The sequence below is a fragment of the Syngnathoides biaculeatus genome, chromosome 22 (genome assembly GCF_019802595.1).
Source record: "Syngnathoides biaculeatus isolate LvHL_M chromosome 22, ASM1980259v1, whole genome shotgun sequence".
NCBI classification, from domain to species: domain Eukaryota; kingdom Metazoa; phylum Chordata; class Actinopteri; order Syngnathiformes; family Syngnathidae; genus Syngnathoides; species Syngnathoides biaculeatus.
The window spans coordinates 2,516,156-2,541,200 of NC_084661.1; the positions used below are offsets into that span (position 1 = coordinate 2,516,156).

Consider the following 25,045-nt stretch of genomic DNA (forward strand, 5'->3'; position numbering starts at 1 on the left):
ATGTTCTTCAGATGGTAAATGGCACTTTTAGTCGTTGATTTGTTATGACTGTTGAAAGTCAGGTCGGAATCTATCAGAACACGAAGGTTTTGGACTTGGTCTTTGGTTTTTAAAGATAGTGTGCAATCATCTTTTTTATTGCCAAAAACAATTACTGCATCTCAGTTTTGTTGTGGTTCCGTTGGAAAAAAAATGTCTCATCCAGTAATTTATCTGCTTTAGACAGTAACACACACCTCAACTGAACTGTAGTCATCTGGAGACACTGCTAAATATAACTGTGTGTCATCTGCATAGCTATGATAGTCAAAAATTAATGTTATGAAAAGTTTGCCCCAAGAGTAGCATATCCAGGCTGAACAGGAGTCCAAGAACTGACCCTTGAGGGATTCCACAGGTCATTGCCATTTGTTGAGATTGAGCACTTCCAATGGTTACAAAGTAACGGCAACATTCCTGTGATTCTCTTAAGGATAAGTGGCCAAGAAAATGGATGGATCGGTGAATTTGTATCAAGTTTTCTGAAGATTGTAATTATTCCATCCATCCATTTTCTTAGCTGCTTATCCTCACGAGGGTGACGGGAGTGCTGGAGCCTATCCCAGCTGTCAATGGGCAGGATGCAGGGTACACCCTGAACTGATTGCCAGCCAATTGCAGGGCACACAGACAAACAACCATTCGCACTCACAATCACACCTAGGGGAAATTTAGAGTGTCTGATTAATGTTGCCTGTTTTTGGGATGTGGGAGGAAACCGGAGTGCCCGGAGGAAACCCACACAAGTGTAGTGGGTCTAACTTTGCGTTGTTTTTTTTTTTTTATATGATGAATGAGACACAATCGTTGGCTGGTCTCAACCTGTTTTAATCCTCTCTCTTACACTGTATTAAAAAGGAGACACATTCACAAATGTTCATGCACTCTTCCCAAAGACACTCAAAGCTCTTACACTTAGCAACCAGAAACACAAGAGGAAGTGATCTCGTTGAACCGTCCGATAAATGTGCCTTCAAAATAAAACATGAAACCTACTTCCTGTGTTTCTCAGCTCTTCCCCCAACACTTGAGCTGCATTTCCCCCTTACATGAACATTTTTAAACGCCCAATTCCTTACATCAGTAATAGCGTTGAAAACAACGAAAAAAAAGAATAAATGCCAGAGCACGTGCTGTCTTTCAAAATAATAGTGAACTCCACACTTTGTCTCTATTATGACGCACAAAATCATACCATTACACAGGCACGGAGAGAACATGCAAACTCCACACAGGCGGCCCGGGATTTAACCCGGGACCTCAGAACTGTGAGGCCAACGCTTTCCAGCTGACCCACCGTGCCGCCGATTGTAATTATTATCTTTGAAAAAAATACACATCATTCTCTTTTCACCGATTGTTTAAAAGGTGACGCACAAAAACGTAACAAACAAGTCGTAATACTGTAATTTAAAAGTAAATGGGTAAAATTTCTCATACAATATCCTTTTCTGTGGTGAGTATGTCCACAATTTATACATCGTTAAACATCTGAACACAATCGTGTGGTTGGAGCGATAATGTTACAGTTGAGTAAAAGAGACTTAAAATTTGTGCAAATGAAAGCGTTATCGCTGCCATATACCTTGGTCAGTTTAAAGCTGGACACCATAGAGCAGCATGACTTCCAATAACACACCATCAAGACTAAAAGATAGATTACAGTAATTACCGATCAAATTGAAAAAAAAAAGACCACTGGGTTTGCTAATGCGAAGGAACACTTGATATTTTGATATCTTGTTCGTTGTGCTGACTGCAAATATTATGTAGAAATGTTTTACTGAACAACAAATTATCTCATTAATGTTTCGCTTTATTCAGGGTTAAATCTAACCTCAATAAAAAAAAATGGCTGCAACATTAAAAAAATAAAACATTTCCAAAAACTTATGCTCCGACTTGAGCAAAGCACAGTTCGTAGCTGTGTAATTTTCGTGCTGATGCGTGCTTTTCCTGTGAAATGAGGTACAATCCATTGGTTACCCGAAAGCAGGTGACGTCTATAAACGCATCACATATGAAAAATTTAGCTCCTTTTGATTTGCTATTAGATATAAAACCGCCCCCTAAAAGCCCCGCATCTTGTGATTGGCTATCACTTCCACATGAACGCGATGCTTCCTGATGAACTCCAAATGGAACAACCGTGCTCTTTTTAAACCAGATCTGCGGTGGGAAATTTGCCGTACGAGTCAAAATGTTACACAGGAGCGACTGCTACCTGCTTTACATCGTCGTGCTCTACCTTTCGGTCACCGCGACGTGTAAATTCTCCACTTTGGATCACTTGAAGTCGCAAGCCAGCGACAAGAAGCAAGGCAGAGCTGTGGCGGAGTTGCTGAGACGCCTGCTCGGGAACAGATCTGCAGAGTTCGTAGTCCTCGTCAACAGGAGCCTCTCCAACGACAGCCTGGATGTGTGTGAGCTCAGATCGACCAAGAACAACAAGATCGTCGCCACGGGCAATAGCGGCGTGTCCGTTGCCTCTGGGATTTACAACTACTTGAAATACTTCTGCAACTGCCACGTTTCCTGGTCCGGTGATCAATTGGATTTACCCCGTCCTCTTCCGAAACTCTCCGGTGTCCTTCGCATTAACACTCAGCACAGGTCAGTGACCCGAACCTCCGTCTCCGATGTCGACACAGTGCCGCGTTGCTCGTAATGTACAGTGGGACGGGAAAGAATTCAGAGCCCCTTCAATTTTCCACTTCTTTATATTGCATTCTTTTGCTAAAAATGATTGTTTATTTTTTTCCTCAATGTGCACACAGCAGCCCATATTGACAGAAAAAACGGAATTGTTCACGTTTTTTCAGATTTATTGAAAAGAAAAAAAGTAAGTATCACACAACAAGTATTTAGATGTGACCAGTGTACTTGTGCGTTGTGTAGTTTTAAAGACCACGTCGTGACACAGGTTTCGTCTCAGCCAATCTGCATTTATTTGACACAGCTGCCGTTAACAAGGTGAAACAAACTCTTTTAACGTGTGTGGAATGTCTAATTTCTAACGCAAATTATCTAATGTGGACAAAAATGTATGTTCAACTGTTCCATAAAATGCATATCCTGTTCGATATTTTTACCCAGGAATATAAGTCCGAACTTTGACCAAGTTTCTCTTACCTGCAAAACGACTCGTTTCGTGAGCGGGCTTCTGATGTCACAAATTCTGGGATGGGCTGTTTTGGAACGACGATAAGATGTGAGTCTTTTGTATTCACGCTAAAGAAAAACCCATTTGTTTTGAGAATTCTTCAGTGATTTGTAAGATAAAACCAATCTGTAAAAAATATATTTTTTAAAAAATTATTTTATTATTGTGATTGTATTATTACTTATTTGTGAAAATATACTAACTTAGACTATGTTGTCGGCTTCTGTGTGTTTTTGTGCAATGATAAGTAAGCATTTTACATGCACAGTAGTTGTCGCGTACCAAATCACTAAGTACACTGCGCTTGCATAATTTCAAAACAAGACCGAAAACTTCCTGTATACATTCAGAATATTGAAGCCTTTACTATTTTTCAGTTTATGACTAAAATGAATAAGAACTTCACACGCTTAACAGTCGATATTTCCAACACAAGCCATATCCTGCACAATGGGTTTGATTGCTGTGTCAGCATCTTCATCGCCAGCGACTTGGTCTGAATTCGAAAGTGTGCCTGTCTAACTTCACCATCTTCGTGGGACCCTTCAGAATAATGTTCATCGCTCGAATTATCGGAAAATTGATCGTCGCTCTTACAGTGTATTCCTACGGCTTTCTCCGCCATATTTCCATCCTCTTCTGGCGGATACAGCAATATGCGATCATTTCTTGCAGATAATCGAAAAATAAAATGTTTCCTTCATAACAGATTTGAGATTCGTGTTCTGCATGAAAACTATAATATTAGCAAAAAGGTGCATTGCGGTACTTCCATTCCCTTTAATTGCACCGTTCCACTCAAGTTCTAATATGTCAGGCAAATACTTACAAATTTTGTGTGATTATAAACTACACACACATACTATTAACTCTGTTACATTTACCACCCCTAGAATTACACAAAATTCTGTCATGTTACAGACCACAAACACAGGCTCTGAAAAAGCAACCATAGTGCATCAGGATAAAACATTCCCATTTAAAGGACAAGATAATTAGATCTGCTTGGTGCCTAGCATACACCCATAATACTCTATAGAGAAAATGAGGTGCCTTATACACTACACAAATTCAGGCCATACATGTCATCACATCAAGGGGGAACAACAACAAAAAAATCTTCACACCTGGGAGCCAGATACACTCCTCAGAACCAAATCTCACACATGAATTATTGCGTTGGAACTGGGGTCAACCCCAGAACAGACTCAAGTCGTGTTATGGACTCAATCAACCAACAGACAGACCTAATGACCCTGCTAAGGCGTGAGGTAAGCCTGTCCTCAACATCTGATTCCAGGGTGCGGTCTGAGCAGGCATGCTTTTGGTGCGGTGGGGATGGAGGGCCTGCCCCAGGTGAAAGTGAAGGGATGTCAGGACATGAGGGTACATTAATGAAGGAGTGATCATGAACCCATGAGGAAGTGTGGCCACCATCCCCAACATCAACAGTGGAAAGGGAACCAGCTAGGGATGGGCGAGCTAGTTGCAGTTGCAGAGTCCAACCCCGACATCTCAGTGCCATCACAGTCAGGTGGAAGAGGGACATCAATCTCATTAGGAGCAGGCATGGTCACCGGAGCATCATCGTCATCCAAAGTTCCAGCCACGGGCAGGAAGTTGACCTGAAGGAGCAGGTTCCGGTGAACAACACGTTAATTTTCATCTCGATCCCTGATCTGGTAGACATGCAAGGAAGCTTTCACTACCACAACAGTGTAGACATCGTGTTGCCATTTGTCAGAGAGTTTGGATTTGCCTTTAACACCTTTGTTTGCCAGAAGCACCTGGTCCCCAAGAGATACACACTGACCCTTGACCCACTTGTTGTACTGATTACCTTGATGTTCCTGCTCAGCTGAGCAGTTCTTCGGTGGCAATGTCATGGCGCAGTGCAGGTCATCCAGCAGTGTTTTCACATAGACGTAGTCACACACACACACACACACACAGTCTCATCTCATGGAGAACGTTCTTGAAGAGGAGGTCGACTGGCAGTCTAGGCATGCGAGGAAACATCAGATAGAAAGGTGCAAACCCTGTGGTCTCGTGGACAGTGCAGTTGTACACGAAGGTCATGGTCTGGACCATTTGTGACCATTTCTGTTTAGAACAGGGGGGCAAAGACCTCAACATATTGCCCAGGGTGCGATTGAACCTCTCTGTGCTGCCATTCCCCATTGAATGGTAAGGTGAAGTGTGCAACATGCCAACTCCAGACAGCGCCAAAAGCTCAGCAATTAATTCACTTTCAAAGTTTGCAATATGGTAAGTGCTGGCGCTGGAGAAAGGGATATATGCAAAAGAAGTCATCCCACAACTTCTAGTAAAGCCCAGTAAGTATAATCAAACAGCTCCAATGAAGGTGGACAACTATTTCAAGGATGATCAGAAGAAATGGACAGCTCCTGATTCTAAATATGTTGCAGCAAACAGTCTGAATACTTATGGCTGCGTGATATTTCAGTTTTTTTTCATAAATCAGAAAAAATTGAATTTTTTTTCCTGTCAATATGGGGTGCTGTGTGTATATAAACGTATTTGTGTGTGTGTGTGTGTGGGGGGGGGTAACTTGAAGGATTTCAGCAAATGGGAGCAAAATAACAGAGTGGGGAAAAAAATTAAGGGGATCTGATTACTTTCCGTGTCAAGTGTATTTGTCAGAAAGGGTGGTTTGCCAAAGCAGTGGAATAAATATTGCCTTTTCAACATCGCTGCTCATTTTTCTTCTCGCTTCATTTAAATTTTTGTTAAAGGGGAAATCCAGTGCTTTGCAAGGAACAATGTATCCAATAGGTCATGTAATATGTACTCTATTTTGACAATGTGATGTTAAATCCTCTCTCATTTAATAGTGTTTTGAGAAGATTTTTATCGACAATTAAGAATTTTCATGGGGCACTGCCATTTTCTTGAGTCACATGACCTACGTGCGCAAATGTGACTTGTACTGTCCTTGCCACAACAAAGGCTCGATAACATGGGACACCGTTTATGTCCAGTGCTCATTTCTCGGTTTAATCCTCATCTGATGAAGAAATAGCAGTATCAGTTGATCCGGAAGACGGAGGAATACTTCCATACACAGCCGTGAGCGGCTCAGCCACTTGGTTGATCTGGAAAGCGGAAGACGTACATACATTAGAATCTTACTCATTACAACGAGTAAGATTCTCATTAGAATGAGAAACGAGTTAGGTTTTTTTATTTTTTTTCAATGAAAAAGTTTCTCATCACAAGTTAGAAAGTTAGTTTTTTTTTCCCAGTGCCCCTTTAGGGGCTCTGTACTTTCATTCAAAATGATCAAATAAATGTTAGTACCCCATTCAAACACAATGCTATTTTTAAATTGTGATTTCACTTAAGAAAAAAAACAAGGGTAAGTTAATTTCCTGGCCCTATGTGAATAGTAGTTGCTCATCTTGTTAAATTATTTATTAATGTTGCTAGTCACATTTTTTAGAATGCAGAGTTTATTTTCACAACAACGGCAGAGTTCTAAGGTGAGAACCTCTGTAGGCCAAAAAGAACACAGGGACTCAGCTTACTTTTGCAAAAAAAAAAAAAAAAATCTGAATGATTCACAAGACTTCCGGGAGAACATTTTATGCGCCGTTACATATGGTATAAATGCAACACAAAATTTTTGAAAAAGAACATTATGCCAACAGTCAAACATGGTCGTGGCAATGTGATGGTCTGGGGCTGCTGTGCTCTTTCCGGACATGGATGACTTGCTGTCACTGATGGAACCATGACTCTTCACCAGAGAATCCTAAAGGGGAATGCTCACCCATCACTTTGTGACCTTCACCTGAAGTGCAATTGAGTTTCTGCAGGACGACAATGATTCAAAGCACACCAGCAAGTCAACTTATGAATGGCTTGGGGAATTTTTTTTGTGTGACCTTGTCAATGTTTGGAGTTTAATCCAACTGAAACGTTGTGGCATGACCTTAAAAAGTCTGTTGATGCTCAAAAACCCTTGAGTGTTGCTGAACCAAATTCTATGTAATAATTCTAAATACAACAATTCTGCAAGGATAAGTTGGCCAAAAATGTTTCCACAGAGGTGTAAAAGACTCATTTCAAGTTTTACAAAAACTTGATTTCAGTTGTTGTTGCTGCTGGGGTGCGGTCACCAGTTAATAGAAAGGGGGCAAACTTAAAAGGAGGCAATTATTTTTTTCCACATAGGGAGAGGTAGCTTTGAATGGGTTTTTTGTTTTTTTTTCCTTCCCCCTGAATAAATACAATGATTTCAAAAGTACATCTTTTGTATACTTGGGTTATCTTTGTCTATTTACATTTATTTGATGATCTTAAAAACGTGGGACAATGAATGACTGGTCAGCAGATCTGCCTCACAGTTTAATTCCTGGCCCCGCCTGTGTGGAGTTTGCATGTTCTGCCCGTGCCTGCGCGGGTTTTCTCCGGGTATTCCAGTTTCTTCACACATTACAGAAGCATGCATGCTAGGTTAATTGAAGACTCTAAATTGCCTCCAAGTGTGAATGGTTGTTTGTTCATATGTGCCTTGCCATTGTCTAGTGACCAATTCAGGGTGTACCCTGCCTCTCACCCAAAGATACCTGGGATAGGCTCCAGCACATCTGTGACCCTAGTGAGGATAAGTAGTACTGAAATGGATGGCTGTATCTTAAACATGAAAATGGGGAAACTATGCAAGAATTTGAGAAGCCACAGCATATGATGGCAATGTTTGAGTAGGGGACACCCATTATGGCAACGCAGCACATCAAAACATGGGTGCATGACAAATAGAGCATCGTAACACATTGTTTCATTGTTTACTGAGGGTGCAATGAAAACATGAAGCGGCCAGGTCCATTAAAGGACCGTTTTTCTCAATTAACTGTTGTGAATTAGACCCGCATCAGCTCACCCCAGTTATGTCATATTCACAGACTGAAAAAGCCATGTGAAGCATGGCAAAGCATGGCACCATGATTGTCTTAATAGTCTAAGGCAGGGGTGTCAAACTTGGTTTTCATCCCGGGGCCTTTAATAGTCATGGTTGCTCTCAGTAAGATGGTTGTAGCATAGTGCGGTATAAATCCCTTTTCAGTGTGTACCTTGGTTTTAAGGTCATGGTTTGTCTTATATTGGGCACAGTAAGGGGACTTAAGTTTTTAAAAAAGTGACAGATTAATTGATATTTAAAATGAAATAATAGCTAAAATCTTTTCTTTTTGGGAAAGGGGAACATCAATAGTTTGTGTTCTTTTTAGGAAATGAATGATTGAGACAACTACTAGTTTGAGAAGTGTGAATTATTATGCAAAAAAAAAACCCAAATGTTTATTGTTTTGGTGGCATTTGAAAAGGCAGGAAGAAGCTTTATGTGCTAAAAATTAAAGCTATTTTTGTTGTTGTTTTGTTTTCTAGTCATGCTACTAGAGCACAAAGCAGTTAAACTCTTCTTGTTCCTTACCCAATGTTTTTTGTTGGACCACTAAAAATTGTCCCATCATATTACATAATTACCCCTTTATTTGATTAGAATTGCTTTTAACCCCCCCCAAACATGCTATGCTCAATTCAGCAGATCACGAACAGTTCTCCAAATGAGGCAAACTGCTTGCTTTAAGTACATTGTACCCAGTTGAAGTTTACTGCAAAACTAGAATGCATAAAACAATTAATCATTGAATATTTAAACACTAAATGCCATTTGATAGGCTAATGGAAATTGTTTTTTATGTTGCTGTAAATTTAAGCAATCTAACAACTGCTACTGGCATTAAGATGGCAGCAGGACCTACAACAAGACTCACAACCATTTGTTGTGTTTCTCTGCTCTGTTAACTATTGCTCTGTTAAAAAAAGCAGAATATAATCATTTGCAAATCATGTTCAACCTATATTTAATTGAATATATTACAGAGACAAGATATTTAATGTTCGAACTGTTAAAATTTTTTTTTTAGCAAATAATTATTAACTTTGAATTTTATGACTGCAACATGTTCCATAAAAGCTGGAACAGCTTCATGTTTACCACTGTGGTACATCACCTTTTCTTTTAACAACATTCAATAAACATTTGGAACTGACGACACTAATTGTTGAAGCTTTGTCGGTGGAATTCTTTCCCATTCTTGCTTGATGTACAGCTTCAGCTGTTCAACACTCCTTGGTCTCTGTTGTTGCATTTAACGCTTCATAATGTGCCACACATTTTCAATACGAAACAGGTTTTGACTGCATTCAGGCCAGTTTAATACCTGCACTATTTTACTACAAAGCCACACTGTCGTAATGAGTGGAATGTAGTTTGGCATTGTCTTGCTGAAATAAGTAGGGGCGTCCATCAAAAAGACGTAACTAGAATGGCAACAGGTTTCTCCAGAACTTGTATGTACCTTTCGGCATTAATGGTGCCCTTCATCGATGTGCAAGTTACTCATGCCATTAGCACGAACACAGCCCCATACCATCACAAGCGCTGGCTTTTGAACTTTGCGTCCCTATCTGTTGGGATGGTTCTTTTCCTCTTTGGCACAAGGGACACAACCTCCACGTTTTCCAAAACCAATTTGGAATGTGGAATCGTTGGCTCACAGAACTCTTTTTCCTCTTTGCATCAGTCCATCTTGGATGAGCTCGGGTACAGAAGCTGGTGGAGTTTTGGGGTTTTGTTGATGAATGGCTTTTGCTTTGCATAGTAGAGTTAAGTTTCACCTGTGGATATGGCACCATACTGTATTTACTGATATTGGTTTTCTGAAGTGTTCCTGAGCCCATATGGTGATATCCTTTACACATTATCTGTTTTTCATGGAGTGTCGCCTTAGGTCACGGACATTTAATGTTGGTTTTCGGCCTTGTCTTACATGCAGAGATTTTTCCAGATTCTCCGTTTTGATAATTATGGACCATAGATGGTGAAATTCCTAGATTCCTTGCAATTGTACTGTACGTTGAGGAACGTTATCCTTTAACTGTTCAACTATTTTCTCATGCACTTGTTCACAAAGAGTGACCCTCACCCCATCTTTGCTTGTGAATGACTGGGTATAAATGGAGCTTCCCTGAATTGCTCAGGCATGGCCACCCACCTGTTCCTAGTGAGCCTGTTCACCTGTGGGATGTTCCAAACAGGTGTTTGAACTGATGATGATCTTTCTCAGTCTTTTTTTGCGACCTGTCTCAGATTTTTTTTGGTAACATGTTACAGCCATAAAATTCCAAGTTAATGATTATTTGGTTAAAACAAAAAGTTGATCAATTTGAACAGTAACTGTCTTGCCTTTGTTGTGTATTCAAGTAAACATAGGTTAAGCATGATTTCTAAAATCATTGTATTCAGGTTTTATTTAACACAACGTCCCAACTTAATTGGAATTGCATTTGTAGTCATGGCGCTGAGTTGGCCACTTTCTACTTCTTGTCGCTATTGATAAAGTCTACATGTATGGCACATGTTACAACTACTAGTCGTGTCTGGCTATGTGTGTGTCAAGCTTTCATGGAGTGCTGGAATGGTTGACAACCCTCACCAGTCCCAAACACTCAGTACTTACAAGAAGGTTAAATCAATTTTAATACGTGATCATAACAAGCTGACTGCTGTCAGTAGTGACGAACATCCAGTACTACGACTTCTTTTATTTATCCACTTGACCATACTGCACTGAGTAGTTAGGACGACTACTAGTACACATGTACCAGTTTCTCGCATTTCTGTGGTTTTCATCAAATTTTTTTCCACTGTCATCACCGATACATTTCTGTTGTTGCATTACACGCAGACGCATGCTCTGGCGTCACTAGTTTGAGACTGCATTGAAGGCTTCAGTCAGAGAGAGGTGCGCCAACAAGCAACAACAAAGGAGGAGAAAGAGGGCTATTTCATCCTGTAACGCAAGTGTGTGTGGTCAACATAGGGGCACACTATCATAATCATGTTGTACTCAAATGAATACTTCAGTTGAAATCTAATAATAAGTACTGTAATTTCTCATGTATACTGTGCAAACTTTTCCAAAAGTATTTTCAAAAGACAATAGGGTGCATTATATTTAGGTATGGATGAAAAATAAAAAATACAATCACATTGTGTAGTCGTATGCAGGTACATAGAGTTTAAAAAAAGGTATACATTTCGATATGATATCCGATGTCTTATGTTACACATTTATATATATTACGGTAATGTGCGCCACTAACCTTACGTCTCTGGCCTCCTCACAGGGGAGTTTGGCATTTTCCGATCGTTAGGCATAGCATATTTCTTGCTACTGCACCAAACATCAAAAACAACTCTCTGTGAGTTTGTTTTAACTTAAACTAAGACAAAACATGTCAACTCCAAGGGCTAGTTGTGCAGCTACTTGAAAAAAAAAATGTCATCGCTCCTGCCAATGAGGTGGGCAACCCGGAAGCAGCTCAAAACAACAAGAGCTCAATGGCTTAAAGGGCTACTGTCATGAAATGAATGATTTTTAGTATCTTATTAATGGAAAAAACAGTAGCCAATATGGGCCCATGTGTTTTTTTTTTTCACCTCAAAACATGATTTTGACGTATACAGCTTTTTGTAACTCCCGCCATAAAAATCCTCTTGAGGGATTTGTTTTCGAGAAGAAGCAGGAATTGACTTAAAGGACAGAGGCGCCCCCAAGTGGACTCGTTTGTTTCCATTAGTTTTACCTCCGGGAAGGTAGCTCATTGTTCCTTCGTGTTAGCCAAAATGCGGGCTAATTGCATTGCTGGACATTGCTTGAACACTCGGGAGAATGGAATTATCCTTAAGTTTGAAAGAGACCCGGTTCGTTGTGAAAAATGGATTGCAGAGGACGAGAGCTTTGTGCGTTCCAAATAACAGGTAGGTATGTATACAGCTACTAAAAACGCTCGACTGTGTTGTTCATCGCGTACTGCGGCGGCTATGAACAACCCCCTAAGCAGCACAGCTCAGCTACATCATGAGCTCATCGGACGGGGATGCGGTTTGGCCGTGATTGTATATCATCTGAATATGGCTCGAAACAATAGTGTAACTTCACTCGGTTGTGTGGTGTTCTCCTTTTCGAAAAGAGCTTCCGTGTCAGAAGGGGCGCGTTTGTCTCCCATGGTTAGGGTGCACAGTGTGTTTTCATTTGCGAATGTCCCGGTGACGTCACAGACAGAGGATGCAGCCAATATGGCGACCACTTGGATGTCGTAGAATGACACTTTTGCAAGTTTGCGCATGGATGACGCGCTCTCCGCTCACATTTATTTTTCTGTATAGACATTGAAGTGAATAATGTTATACTGTATGTATTTTTCATTACAATATCTATTTTAGAATGTTTATAGGGATGACACTTGGGCTTTAAGGTTGCTTTCGAAACAACATGAGCTGAAACTCCGTAGTACAAGCGTAATGGGCACATTTAAAACAAACAACAAAAAAAAAAACGTGACGGTGCACACAATTGAAATGCTAGCTTTTTTTTTTTTTTTTTTTTTTTAAAATGTGCCCAGTATGCTAGTTTCCCCCATAGTTTGAGTTGTCGTTTTGATAGTGGCCTGACGTCATAGGAATGCTGCTACAGATTGTAGCCCTGCGGAACCAAAATTCTTGGGATTCAAAAAATGTTTCCTCAGAAACGCCATGGATGGCACAGAGGATGACATGCTATAGGTGCAAAATAGGATAACTCTTCATGATTCAATGGAGGAGGAACTGGAACTGGACATGCTATAGGTGCAAAATAGGATAACTCTTCATGATTCAATGGAGGAGGAACTGGAACTGGACCAAGTCATCGATGAGTTTGACAGTGATTCACCAAAGATAGCTATGATGGATATTTTTCAGATTGGAGATCAGTCAGATGCTTCTTTTGAAGTCTTGGCCAAGGATGTGTAATGTATTGGATAAACTGCACTATGCACAAATATTTAATGCAAAAAAACGTTTGTTAAACAGTGTTAAATAGTATAGTAATATTTTAAGACTGTAGTATGTGTTTTCAACAGTATTAATAAAATATTATACCATCATTGAGCATTTATTTTAGTTGATTGGGGGATTCTGTTCTGACAATTGCAGGGACCAGGACAAGTGTGTCCTGTAGCCTCTCCCGAGATATATATTACCGCTACATCAGCACATGCACAAAGTTTTTATTATTATTATTATTATTATTAATGATTGCCGTACAAATGGTTTTGGGGAAAAACAATACAAGTACAAACCTAGCAAAATAGAAATACAGATAATTCCTGAAATTTTGAGCAATATCAGGACCTTGTTGTGATCGGCCAACATTGTTTGCTTTGTCATGTGCATTTTTACTTAAATTACACAAATAACGTTAAAATGTTGCAATTGTAAGTTGATACATTTGATTTGATGTGTCCAACATCTGGTGTGTGTCCAGGTTCCGCTACTACCAAAATGTTTGCACCTTTAGCTATTCCTCTGTGTGGTGGGACTGGCCAAGGTGGGAGAGAGAAATAGATTGGATGGCGCTGAATGGAATCAATCTTCCATTGGCTTTCACTGGCCAAGAAGCCATTTGGCAAGAGGTAAGAGCAATAATCTTCTACACGAGGGGTGGCCATCCAGTCAAAGATCAAGAGCCACACATTTTTAACCGTTAAAGCAAAGATCCATATCATACACATGAAAGAGCCAAAAAGCCACATCATACCACATGAAGGTCATTCCCTATTTTCACGACACAAGATTTCAGTGATGTCACCCAAGGGATTTTTACTTCATTGTTTGGCTTTTGGGCGGAACGGTGGCGCAACTGTTTAGAGTGCCTTACATGCCTGCGTAGATTTTCTCCGGGCACTCCGGTTTCCTCCCACATTCCAAAAACATGCAACATTAATTGGACACTCTAAATTACCACTAGGTGTGATTGTGAGTGCGGCTGTTTGTCTCAATGTGCCCTGCGATTTGGCTGGGAACCAGTTCAGGGTATACCCCGCCTCCTGCCTGTTAACAGCTGGGATGGGTTCCAGCACTCCCCACAACCCACGTGAGGATAAGTGGTGATGAAAATGGATTGATGGATTGATGTATTTCTTCACATTTTCAACTTGCCAACAATGATTTAAAATCACTCGTGCATACCTGAATCACACACGTAGATTTTTCTTTGAATACTGAACTTGGGAATGAGGTGCTGGCTCGGTCGACCTCTTCCAGGACTTTGTTAAAAAGATGGTGGTTTCCCAGATCAACATTTTTCTCTTTTTTTTTTTAAAGGAAAGGTAAGGTCTTGACTCCATCTATTTTGGGCCGTTCAGGAGTGGCATTTTTCCTCAAATGAAAAATCACCTTCTCTTTGGTCTTCCTCTCGCCCTTTTGCCTGGCAGCTCCATCCTCAGCACCCTACCAACAATATACTCACTCTCTCGCCTCTGAACATGTCCAAACCATCGAAGTCTGCTCTCTCGAACCTTGTCAGCAAAACACATTTCCATCTCTATCCTTAATCACCCTTACCTGCTGCACATCCTTCCCATCTCTATCCCTCTGTCTGGCCAACCTGTAGAGATCCTTTTCTCCTTCTTTCGTGTCCAACCTGGTGTACATGTCTTCATATGCCTCTTGTTTAGCCTTTGCCACCTCTACCTTTGCCCTACGTCGCAACTCGATGTATTCCTCTTGCCTCTCCTCAGTCCTCTCAGTATCCCACTTCTTCTTCGCTAATCTCTTTCCTTGTATGACTCCCTGTATTTTGGGGTTCCACCACCAAGTCTCCTTCTCCCCTTTCCTACCAAAAGACACACCAAGTACTCTCCTGCCTGTCTCTCTGATTTTCTTGGCTGTCGTTGTCCAGTCTTCCGGGAGCTTCTGCTGTCCCATCGAGAGCCTGTCTCACCTCTTTCCGAAAGGCCGCACAACATTTTTCCTTTCTCAGCTTCCACCACATGGTTCTCTGCTCTACCTTTGTCTTCTTAATCTTCCTACCCATCACCAGAGTCATCCTACACACTACCATCCTATGCTGTCAAGCTACACTCTCCCCTACCACTACTTTACAGTCAGTAACCTCCTTCAGATTACATCGTCTGTACAAAATATAATCCACCTGCGTGCTTCTACCTCCGCTCTTGTAGGTCACTCTATGTTCCTCCCTCTTCTGGAAATAAGTGTTCACTACAGCCATCTCCATCCTTTTTGCAAAGTCCACCACCATCTCTCCCTCAAAGTTCCTTTCCTGGATGCCATACTTACCCATCACTTCTTCATCGCCCCTGTTTCCTTTACCAATATGTCCATTACAATCTGCACCAATCACAACTCTCTCACTGTCTGGGATGCTCAGAACTACTTCATCTAGTTCTTTCCAGAATTTCTCTTTCAACTCTAGGTCACATGCTACCTGTGGGGCATAGCCGCTAACCACATTATACATAACACCCTCAATTTCAAATTTTAGTCTCATCACTCGATCTGATACTCTTTTCACCTCCAAGACATTCTTAGCCAGCTCTTCCTTTAAAATAACCCCTACTTCATTTCTCTTCCCATCTACTCCGTGGTAGAGTAATTTAAACCCTGCTCCTAAACCTCTAGCCTTACTACCTTTCCACCTGCTCTCTTGGATGCACAGAATATCAACCTTTCTCCTAACCATCATGTCAACCAACTCCTGAGCTTTTCCTGTCATAGTCCCAACATTCAAAGTCCCTACACTCAGTTATAGGCTCTGTGCATTCCTCTTTTTCTTCTGACGATGGATCCGGTTTCCTCCTCTTCTTTCTCTTCAACCCACAGTGGCTGAATTTCCACCGACGCCCTGCAGGTTAGCAGTGCCGGGGGCGGGCGTTGTTAACCCGGGCCACGACCGATCCGGTATGGGATTCTTTAGATGAACGCTCATATTTGTTTGGCACAGTTTTTACGCCAGATGCCCTTCCTGACGCAACCCTATGCATTTATCCAGGGTTGGGACCGGCCTACAGATTGCACTGGCTTGTGCCCCCTATAGGGCTGCATTGTTAACACATAAAACAAAGGGCAAAAAAGATGTACTCTCTTGTGGGCAGCGTCCCAAAACTGGGACGGGTATGTTATCAGTTCTGTGAAGTGGTACATACTAGAGATATGTTTATTAATTCATTCTTATTCTAGAACGACACTTACCCATTAATAATTATGATAAACTTGGTTTCTCTCTCCCTTCTCTTTGAAAACACTATGTTGCTGTGTACTTCAGGCAGCCATGTTGGGTCAGGAAGGAAAGGGAAATAATTGTGTGCTAACTTTGACCGATGAGTTACCCTCTCCTGATACCAAATTATGGCTTCAGATTAAAACACTTAAATATTTTGATATAGTGAAGGATATTATGCGTGAAAATCATGATGTTCCAAAAATGGGACGCTGGCTACGAATGGGTTAAAGAAGGGCTCACCTTTCTCAACTTATTACTCACGATCTATTCGCCATTTAAAATAAGCGAGAGGCAGACGGTGAGATTACTTCCTGATTGGTTAATATTTGCGACAGGACCCTGGTTACTGATAGGAATGGTAGTGCCCACCCCCCTGCTGAATGGGTTGTTCCAGCAGCATATGCGGAAGTGTGCCGCTTTTATGTACAGAGCGGTGTCTGAATTCAAGCACTACTGAACATTCAAAGGTGTCTCGCGTTATTGTCGACACACAAACAGTTACTTCCCTTGTCTAGACTTATGTCCCCTTCGTGTATTAAAAAAACAAACAAAAAAAACAAAACTAAAATGCTGACTTTGGCAATTTTATTTGCTTTTGAATATTTATGGTTGGTCGTGTTCCCGGAAACCTAAATATTTTTATGGATGGCCCTAATTGGGGACTCCAATTTGCCCTTAGGTGTGATTGTCAGTACGACTGTTGCTTGTCTCTATGTGAACTTCGATATGCTTTCATGCCTTCATGAGAGCCGCATGTGGCTCGAGAGCCACGGGTTCGCCAACCCTGTTCTAGATCTAACTCTCAGGTCTTAATCTCCAAAGTTTCTGTCAAAAATCAGGGTGTCAAGTGAAATATCTATAATATCCTGAGCAAGTTGGCTCAAACTGTCGGTTGGTTTAAGAAAGTTCTAGATGAAGTTATACAAGGTAGTGATGATAAAATGTATAAATGGTCAATGAAAAATAACTGCATTTTTGTAAATATTCTTTTGTATCTTTTTACAGGACAACACTGAAAATGACACTTTCCTATGAGGTAGTCAGTGTCTAATGTTTTATAACAGTGTAAATTTACAATCTCCTCAAAATAACTCCCCATGTTAATTGTACGTTCTTTGGTCTATTGGAAAAGCATTTATTCGTCTCCCTCTCACTAAGATAAACGGTATGTTGCTGGCATAGCTAAAAGAATAAAGATACATTGAACACAAACTTTTTTTTTTTTTTTTGCCCATGTCCACATTTTCTGATTTGACATATTTTAATGTTTGGTGTTTGTCAGTCATATTTTATTTGATGCAAACATTTTCAAGGTAAAACAGTGTGTTTTTACACAGATTTGCTTACAGTATACATTCCTGTTGTACCTTTCAGGTGTACCGAGCTCTTGGTTTAAACCAATCAGAAATCGAAGAATTCTTCGCCGGTCCGGCCTTTCTTGCCTGGAACCGAATGGGAAACATGTTCGAGTTTGGCGGACCTCTGCCACAGTCCTGGCATGTGAATCAGCTGACCCTCCAAGTACTGTAACCATTATACTTACAATGGCTTTGTACTTAAAAACGAACGAATGAATGAATGAATGTATTTGAAAAATCGAGACAAAAGATAAAAAGTAGTACTCAGCACAGCATTAAAACCTATTGTCTGTGAGATGTTTTTAAGATATGATTTGCATAGAATGGTCAAAATGGTTCTATACAACATGCAGCTATTTACAGTAAAATTCTGCTGGGCTCCTTGTCATTAAATTTCCAATAGGCTTTTTTTTTTATCTTTCAAAGTTTAAAATCTTGGAGCGAATTAGATCATTTGGCATGATTCCAGTGCTGCCAGCCTTCTCTGGGAATATCCCCAAGGGAATCCTCAGGTAAAAGATAAATCTTTGTACCTTTTTCTGGTCTCGTGAGCATTACATTTTGCAATCATGCAATACTTCTTGCTAGTAATACACAGATTATGTAATGGTCTATTTTTATACAGAATTCCTTTAAGTGGTTTTGCGTAGCTTATTATTCTTTCACGTTTCCACCAGCTCAAATGCCAAGCTTTTATAATTAAAAAAAAAAAGAAGATAAATAAAGATAAATCACTTCAAAAGTATTTTTCCCATTTAATTTATGTAATGTCTGTAAAACTCAATTGCACATTATATAATTTGGAAGTAGCACACTAAGTGATTTTGAATTTCAGGTTGCATCCAGAGGCAAACGTAACAAGATTGGGGCCATGGGCTCACTTCAACTGCAGTTACTCGTGCTCCTATATCTTGGACCCTCGGGACCCACTTTTCCTCCAGATTGGTTCCCTCTATCTTTCCCAGGTGATCAAGCAATTTGGAACGGATCACGTTTACAACACAGACACCTTCAACGAGATGATTCCACCTTCCTCAGACCCCGCTTACCTGTCTGCTGTCAGTAGATCGGTATTTGCCTCAATGACCGCTGGTGAGTTTTTACATGTAAATAAAAAATCAACTAGATGTATTGGGTCTTGTAGTAATTTAAGATGTATCATTATTATTCTGGGCTGTACAAATCGTTTTTTGACACAAAAAAAAATGCCTCGGTTTTTGGCCCAATTCTCGGTGTCCAAACATCTGTCCAAAGCGAAATCCATATTGTACGGATAGCCGGGCTCAAGCGGCGCGATGACGAATGCACATGGGGTGGTGCCGAAATGAGCTGCTTCTCACTTGAAGAGTTCAGATGCAAAAGCAGTAGATTAAAAGAGATAAGAAAAGATAGAAGCTGTAGATTCTTTGAGAAGCAGCAAAAATCGATATATCTGCTTTTATGTCTGAGCTCTTTAGTCATTCAGTGATTTTATTGCATGCCGGTGAGTGCTCATAGTCTCAGTGTGTACCTTTGCCAGTGCTTCTCAAGATTGGGTTTTTTTGTTAATTTTCCAGTATTTTCTTTGCCATGGGCACAAAGAAAGACAGTGGTGCTATCAGCAGTGAAAGAAAAGGAAAGTTGAGCGAACCACAGTGGCTCTAAGAACGGAAATGTGTGTTTGTTACGACTCTTGCTAGCTAGGATCGTATGGCTAAGTCAACTATTTCAACTATTCTAAAGAATAAAGGGCGCTAGTGTTGCCAAAGGAGTGACTAACATTAATAAAGCAAAGATAGAAGAGAGGAGAAGCTATTGGAGAATTGCGCAGTCAAATCATAGAGAGGTGACTTTGATACTTGTTCCTCCCCTCTCGAGTCCCTCCAATGCCATGGCACTGCCACCAAAAAGGTAATTGATACATATTTAAGTTTCTTTGTTTATGCACTTTTTTATTGTTTAAATGCAGGGTGCACATTTTTTTTCATAAATAAGAACTAAAATGGCAATTTACTATTTGGGTGTATTTGGTGGTTGGGAATGGATAAAATTAATTTACATTATTTCCTATGGAAAAATATGTTTCGGAAGTTGAACAACTCTCTCAGTGAACACTTAACAGAAACGAATTATGTTCAAATTCCCAGGTTCCACTGTATATCACTAATCCTATCCAAGAATGTAAACTTATGAGCACAACTGTACATATTGTGAGTGATACATACGCCTGTCACAGTGGAATGAAAGTGTAGGCTACAGCTGTTTCATAACCTCTAGGTGGTGGTATTTTGGGGGCCCTGTAGCTCAGTGGTTAGAGCACTGGTTTGGTAAACCAGGGGTTGTGGGTTCATATCCCCCTGGGGCCTCCACTCCCTGAGAAGGGTTGCGTCAGGAAGGGCATCCGGCATAAAAATTGTGCCAAACATATGTGTGCGTTCATCCGAGATGACACGCTGTGGCGACCCCGAAAGGGACAAGCTGAAAGAAACTTTTAGGTGGTGGTATTTTGGAGTGAAAAGCATACAGCTTTTTCATAACTCATAGCATACATTTATAAAATGGGGAAAAAAATAATTTTCCCCTTCACGCACGGATGTATAATACGCACCATTGACTTGACAGTTGACCAAAAAATCTGCATTATACACAAAAAATTACAATTTGGGCCTGTTGCTGCAGCAATAATTACTGACAGTGAAATGTGCGGCTACTGTTTTAAAGGACCACACCATAAATTGATATGAAAAGCACCACACCCACTATCGGAATGATACACAAAGGTGAAGAAAAAAAAAAAGTGTGTGACTCTGTTAGAGGTGTGCAGTCGTCATGCTTGTGGGCTAAATCTAACTTAATAATAATAATCCAAACTTAAATTTTATATCACATTTCAAGAGATTCAAAGATGCTTTAAATAATCCAATTTAGGATTGACTCCCGCAGCCCTTGCTTCCCAAGTTGGCCCTGTTTTTTACCAAATAACTTTTCTTACTGAATTGTTTTCCTCTTCTAATATTGGTTTACTTTGTTTGAGGTTTAATGGAAAAAAAAGAAAGTTTTGTCAAAGCCTGTCCTTTTTCTGTCAGATATTTGGAAAATGACATCATTGTTTGATTGTTGTCAGAAACCGAGAGCTGTGAATGAATTTCTTACTTGCGTGGGGAAACAAACATTTTCAAAATGTTGTTTGGGAAGCTGCACTTGGCGACTGCTCAGTCAAAAAGTGGATGTCAGAGGATCAAAGGCAAAGAACACGATCCTGCTTTGAGTGACTGCAGGACCGGGACACCATCTTCAAGGGTTAATCCAGGGAACTGTGCCAGGGTTGATGGACTGCTCAGAGAAAACGGCAGAGTCACCATTGATGACATCAGCATCATGTGTCATCATAGATGGCATAATCCTAACCCGAAGCACATTTTAGCAACTTTTTGAAAATATTTAGCGGTGGTTAAGAAATATCACAGCTCTCTGTTAATGACAGGCATCTGATAATGAAGTAATGTCCCAAATGACTGACAGGAGACTAGAAGAAAAGCTTAAACTAAAGTTAAAAAAAAAAAAAAAAAAAAAAAATTCTCTAACATGTATTTAAACTAAAAACCATGAACATTTCTGGAAATGTTCTAAATAATTTGTTGGTGTAATTAAATTACTTTTTGACTGCCCCTCATATATTTAAACTGCAACTATTTGCAAGATTGAGCACAGTTTTATTTGTTGTTATTTCCAAGTACAATAATTGTCCCAGTTTGAGGACCCACAAATGACCTATTGTGTTACAAAACTTCACCCTCTTCAAACTCCCTACTGAGTTAAATATTTCAACCATGTTCAGGAACGGTCCCTTTCTTGTTCCTCATGAAAATCTTTTTTTTTTTTTTTTTTTTCCCCCCCTCCTCTCTCCCTAGTTGATCCTCAGGCAATTTGGCTGATGCAGGGATGGTTGTTCTTTAGTGCTGCAACTTTCTGGAAACCTGCCCAGATTCAGGCCCTACTACACGGCGTGCCCCTTGGACGGATGATCGTGCTAGACTTGTTTGCGGAGACGGAGCCAATTTTCTCCTACACTGAGTCTTTCTATGGGCAGCCTTTCATCTGGTGCATGCTGCAAAACTTTGGTGGCAACAGTGGTCTCTTTGGCACAGTGGAAAGTATAAACTCTGGACCCTTCAAAGCCTTGCATTTTCCGAACTCCACCATGGTTGGCATAGGTATGACACCCGAGGGTATTGAGCAGAATCCAGTCATGTATGAGCTAATGAGTGAATTGGCATGGCGCAAGGAGCCGGTCAACTTGGTTAAGTGGGCGTCTCTGTATGCTATACGGCGTTATGGCACCACCCAAGACAGTCTCATCACCGCATGGAGACTCCTTTTTTCCAGTGTCTACAATTGCACTCTGCCACATTATCGAAATCATAACCACAGCCCACTGGTGCGCCGGCCATCTCTTCACATGAACACTGACCTTTGGTACAACCCAGCGGATTTGTTCAATGCTTGGAAACTCATTATTGAAGTGTCCCCTTCTCTCATGTCCAAGGAAACCTTCCGGTATGATCTTGTTGATGTTACTCGGGAGGTTTTACAAGTTCTGACAACATCGTTTTACCTGGATATTACAGATGCCTTTCATAAACAAAAGTTGCCCGAACTGCTAATTTCAGCTGGGGTCCTCATATATGACCTTTTGCCAGAACTCAATCGTTTGCTATGTAGTGATCGCAATTTCCTGTTGGGGAAATGGCTGGAGCAGGCCAAATCTTTAGCTATTGATGAGGAGGAGGCCCAGTTATATGATATGAATGCGAGGAACCAGCTCACTCTATGGGGCCCTAGCGGTGAAATCCAAGACTATGCCAGCAAAGAGTGGGGAGGCCTCATGGAGGACTACTACGCCCAACGGTGGGGCCTATTTGTCCAAACACTGGTGAAGTGTCTGGACAGTGGGCAGCCATTCAAGCAAGATGCATTCAACCAGGCAGTTTTCCAGGTGGAAAAGGGATTTATTTATAATGGTCGAAAATACCCCACAAAGCCTCAAGGTGACACGTACGAGATCACCCGTAGGATCTTCCTAAAGTATTACCCACAGGCCTTGAAAAGACTATTATGATCAGCAGAGATTTCGATAAATGTGTGAAGCAGTATCCCAAACTGAAGAAAATCAGGTTTTTGTCCTTCCAATTAACTCTTTCCTGAAATGCAGTAAGAAATATTTTCCTGCCACATGCCCATAAGTCATAAATGAGGGAAAGTATGCCAACCACCCTGATTTTACACTAACAAAATTCTGGTTGGCACTAGACTGGTGTATTCCATTTCCACGCCACAGTTCGTGGTTGACAATTGAGAATTGCTGCATTTGTATTCATGCTATCGTACTGCAGTATGGTACTGTGGTACTGTGGTTCAAAGTGTGCCAAGCCAATACGTACTGACATTAACCACTGCCTTTTGCTTACGATCAAACATTTGTATTCGCTGTAATTTTGTGTATAAAGTAAAGATACGGTTGCTGTCAGTTTTTAAGTTTAAATGTCTATTTTATTTTTTTTTTACCCTTGGATGTAATGATGCTATCTGAGCATAAGTTTCAATGTACTTGGGCTTTGCTCTGTCTACATGGAATAAAACTTTTACATATACAGTACTGTGAAAAAATATTGGCCCTATTCTCAAATTCTTATATTTTTGCAGTTTCACCACTTTAAAATTATTAAACATATCTAAATATCTGACAAATTGAACCTATTCACTTAAGTATTTAAAAAAATTGTTTCATTTATTAAAGGAAAAAAATTCTGTTATCTGGCCCTGTGGAAAAAGTATTGTCCCCCTCCCCTCTTGTCAAATAATGAATTGTTAATCACGGTTTTTGGTTAATTTTCACAGATTACCTCCAAACCTCTTCAATCAAAAAATCATTTAAACAATCTGACATGACAAAATCAAGTTGGACAAAAGATCTAAAACTACCTGTAACAAAATAACACTATCCAAAGAAATTCCCACACAGTTGAGAAATAAAGTACTTAACATCTGTCAGTCTGGAAAGTTTTACAAAAAATATTTCCAGAGCTTTGGAATTCCAGCAAACTATAGGGAAAGCCATTGTTCTCACATGGAGAAAACATGGTACAGTAGGGAACCTTCCACAAGAGTGGTGAGCCTACAAAGATTATCCCAAGAGAACAGCTTTGATGCATCCAGGAAGCCAGTAAGGAATTCGTGACAAGTTCTTAAGAACTGCAGGCCTCCCTTGGTACAGTTAAACTCTGTTTTCATGACACAATAAGGAAGAGACTGGGCAAAAATTGCTTCCATGCCAGAGTTCCACGGTTAAAATCACTGTTGACCAAAAGAACATAGTTGTCTTATTGGAAAAAAAAAAACAAAAGTTTCCCATGAATTATTGGAAAATGTTTGGAATAACAGGATAAAAATGAAGCTTTTTGAAATGTGTGTGTCTCATTACATCTTGCATAAATGTAGCAAAACATTTCAGGAAAAAAAAACCTCATACCGACCAGTCAAATATGGTGCTAGTGTGATGGTCTTGGGGTGCTTTTCTCCTTGAGGACTTGGGACAACCAGAAGGAGAATGTTCAGCCATCAGTGTGGGACCTTAAGATGAAGCGCACTTGTATTCTGGAGTAGGTGAACGATCCAAAACACACCAGCAAGTCAACTTCTGAATGGCTTAAAAAGAAAAAAAACAAAAGGGCGGGGGGGAGGGGGGGGGGTTAAAACAATTCTGTGAGGAAAAGTGGGCCCAAATATTTCCACCCACGGAGATGTCAAAGATTAATCGCCCGTTATATAAAATGTTTGATTTCAGTTGTTCCTGCTGAGGACGGCCCCACTGGTTATCAGGTTTAGGGGATTGTTATTTTTAATGTTTTTTACACAGGGCAAGGTGACTGATTTTTTTTTCCCTTTAGTTAAATCTTTTAAAAAGAGCATTTTAAGCTTTCTTGGCTTGCATTTGTTTAAAGATCTTAAACATTAAAGTTAGGAAACTGCAAAAATATAAGAATTGCAGAATTGGGACAGTATTTTTCAGGGCATATGTGATTAAATGTAACTCAGCAAATTTAAATGCTACGGGGCACTTTTTGAAATCATCAACAAGCTTCTGGCATAATACGAGCTTGACGTCTGACAACTGTTCTTTGCAAAATTGGTCGGGTTAATTTTAATCGGTTGGTGTCCTCGAACTAGGATTGAGAATTGATGAGAATTTAGTGATTTCATTGGTTTTTGATCAAATTCTGTATTGTTCTGGTCATGGTGATTGTGAAGGAGTGAGGGAAAGAAAAATAAAGAAAATGGGTTTGTTTGCTTAA

The 25,045-nt window shown here is 40.3% G+C and overlaps 1 protein-coding gene across 5 annotated transcripts; it reads left to right on the forward strand.

Annotated features, from left to right (window-relative positions):
• The first annotated feature begins 864 nt into the window (after nt 1-864).
• Nucleotides 865-25,045, forward strand: naglu (N-acetylglucosaminidase, alpha). 5 transcript variants are annotated; one of them, XM_061811182.1, is made up of 8 exons: nt 2,533-2,652; nt 2,938-3,012; nt 3,136-3,250; nt 13,600-13,747; nt 17,731-17,877; nt 18,141-18,226; nt 18,550-18,806; nt 21,605-25,045. In XM_061811182.1, coding segments are annotated over exons 3-8 (1,848 nt in total). In that variant the 5' UTR covers nt 2,533-2,652; nt 2,938-3,012; nt 3,136-3,248; the 3' UTR covers nt 22,813-25,045. The 5 variants fall into 5 exon arrangements, with proteins under 5 accessions (XP_061667163.1, XP_061667162.1, XP_061667165.1 ...); XM_061811183.1 differs by lacking the exon at nt 2,938-3,012 and having other exon boundaries at nt 2,516-2,652; XM_061811179.1 differs by lacking the exons at nt 2,938-3,012; nt 3,136-3,250; nt 18,141-18,226 and having other exon boundaries at nt 865-2,652; nt 18,550-18,679; nt 18,753-18,806.

What these genes read in the sequence shown, in the direction of transcription:
- naglu (XM_061811178.1), top strand. Translation starts at nt 2,240, where the DNA reads ATGTTACACAGGAGCGACTGCTACCTGCTTTACATCGTCGTGCTCTAC. An exon ending in AAGAAGCCATTTGGCAAGAG is followed by an intron (nt 13,748 to 17,730) that starts GTAAGAGCAATA and finishes TGTACCTTTCAG; the next exon opens with GTGTACCGAGCTCTTGGTTT. An exon ending in ATCCCCAAGGGAATCCTCAG is followed by an intron (nt 18,227 to 18,549) that starts GTAAAAGATAAA and finishes TTTGAATTTCAG; the next exon opens with GTTGCATCCAGAGGCAAACG.